At 35.0% G+C, this 2195-nt stretch overlaps 1 protein-coding gene across 1 annotated transcript in view; it reads right to left on the bottom strand.

Annotated features, from left to right (window-relative positions):
* SNTG2 (syntrophin gamma 2) overlaps positions 1-2195 on the bottom strand; it is a 131960-nt gene that overhangs the window by 79025 nt on the left and 50740 nt on the right. The window contains exon 8 of the mRNA XM_014309157.2: positions 1644-1735. Coding sequence (XP_014164632.1) covers positions 1644-1735 — 92 coding nt within the window. The remainder of the gene's footprint in view (positions 1-1643; positions 1736-2195) is intronic.

Consider the following 2195-nt stretch of genomic DNA (forward strand, 5'->3'; position numbering starts at 1 on the left):
TAAGATTCTAGCAATTTTTCATTTTGTTTTCTGTGAAGGGGGATCATGACTTTTACAATCTATGGTGTAGATTGTCCCGTTTATTCCACTTCAAGGTCATAGTGTCTATTTTATACATAGCTCTTCACATGAGTTTATGTCAGGTTTCAGAAAAATTAAGTGCTGTATAAAATCAACCCAGTACCTTACTATTACATCTTTTTTAATTTTTGTTTTTCTGCTTATATTTCAAGCCTATATCCAGTCTTTTGTGTGCTATCTCTAAATTACTCTGTTACAGGTCTACAAAACTCCAGCCACGTACTTATATTTTTATAATATGAGAAGTCACAAGTGTGCAGTTCCCACAGCAGACACAATGATTTTTAAAATTCATCACAACACACTCATTCTAGCATTTAGTAGGCACGAATTTACTAAAATGTGCTAATGCAATCACTGCCATAGCCCTTTTCTTATCATGTAAGCTCTTTGCAGAAAGGACTTTCTTTTCCTGCAGAGAACCTGGTAGACAGGCATTGCAGAATGCTGGATCCTGAGGTTTGGATTCTTTAGTAAGACAACAGTACAAGGCAATCCAAATTAATAGTAATTTGGAAAACTGCAAACAAATAAACATGAAACCTTTCGTATCTATGGCCATTTTGGACACCAAACACTGAGGTACAGGTATCAGCACAGAAAAGCATGTTTATTTATTTATTGTACATTATGCCTTTATATACTATCATACATGAATATATTTTTAGCACATGAAAACAAGGTTTAAGGAGTAGTATAGAGAGAGACAGTGGTTGAAGATGTGCAAAGCTTGAGAGAAGTACAGGAAGCATCAGACAATTTTATTACTGTCTGAGAAGAAAAGGGAAAACAGGGAAGAAGCCTTCTGTCGATTCAGTGGGTATTCTTTCTGTATAATTTAATATCCAACTGAAAGACTAGAGCTGAGATTTGTTAGGTGTCAAACAAGTTTTGAGCATGAAGGTCCATGTCCTTGTACAGTCAGTATTTACAACTTCAATCTTCATTACTGAAAGGGCAGCACTCTTGCTTACTAAGACACCCTATGTTCTTTGGTGACTACCACTTCTCCTGGAGAAAAAGTTTTTTCTTTTCTTTCCCCACAATGCTGCAATTAATTTAATCACAGTTGTTCTTTGCAGAAAGAAGCACTGAATATCCTCTGGGTTAAAGAAAGAGACATTTTCTTCCTCTTTTATTTCTTTCTCTTTCTCTCCCTATCTTTCCTATTAAAAAAAGTTTTCTTCAAGAATTCAACTTTACATTATGTTCTTAATTTCACCTGCATTTCAGCATCTCCAGGTGGATTAAATTAAACAGTATAATGCAAAAAAGTATGCCAAAAGTTCACATGAATTCATGTCTAAATAATGATTAAATCTTACTGTGTTCCCTCTTCTAAATGTCTCAGCTGTCCCAGAGTAAAAACCTAGCAGTTCACGGCCATGTGTTGTGGACTTTGTAAGTACAGAATTTTACAGTATAAGCACTTAAAAATCAATCAAAGCAAACAACAAAAAGAACAAAGCTAAGTTAGTCTTACTCTAGCATTTTGAAGCTCAAAATGGGAACACAACTTATAGAGCTCACACCCACCATGCTTTTATTATTCATTTGCATACCGTGTTAGTTGAGTTTCCATTTAAATGTAAGCCACTGTCAAAGAGAGGTGATGAAGTTCCACTGCTGTGATCACTGGATGGTCCAGGGGAACCTGGAAATCAGTTCAAGAAAAATACCTGCTGATGTTAAAAATATACGTATATATCAGACAATATCTATTCCAGCTGTAAAACACAGGAAGAATTTTTAATATAATTCCCCAACCAAGACAGAAATACTACTTGTATTTCAGAAAGGCAGACAATTAAATATCCATATGCTATATTTAAAGTCTAGAAATGAAAAAGGTTTCTAGATGTCATCTGAGAGGGGCTGTGCTTGTAGGGTCTATTTGTATGCTTAACTGTCTTCAGGATTAAGCCTTTTTTCACTGAGAATGAGATATTCAAAACAAGCAGTCCTTGTCTCATCCTTAAGTGATACTTAATCAGTATCTACAAATAAACCCATGTCAAATTCTGGGGTTTTTTGTTGGCAATAACAAAGGAGTTGAATAGAGAAAAAATGCTGTGAGAACTGTAGGCAGACATTTCCATGTTATGACATTTTGA

The sequence above is a fragment of the Geospiza fortis genome, unplaced genomic scaffold, assembly GCF_000277835.1.
Source record: "Geospiza fortis unplaced genomic scaffold, GeoFor_1.0 scaffold139, whole genome shotgun sequence".
Lineage (NCBI taxonomy): Eukaryota > Metazoa > Chordata > Aves > Passeriformes > Thraupidae > Geospiza > Geospiza fortis.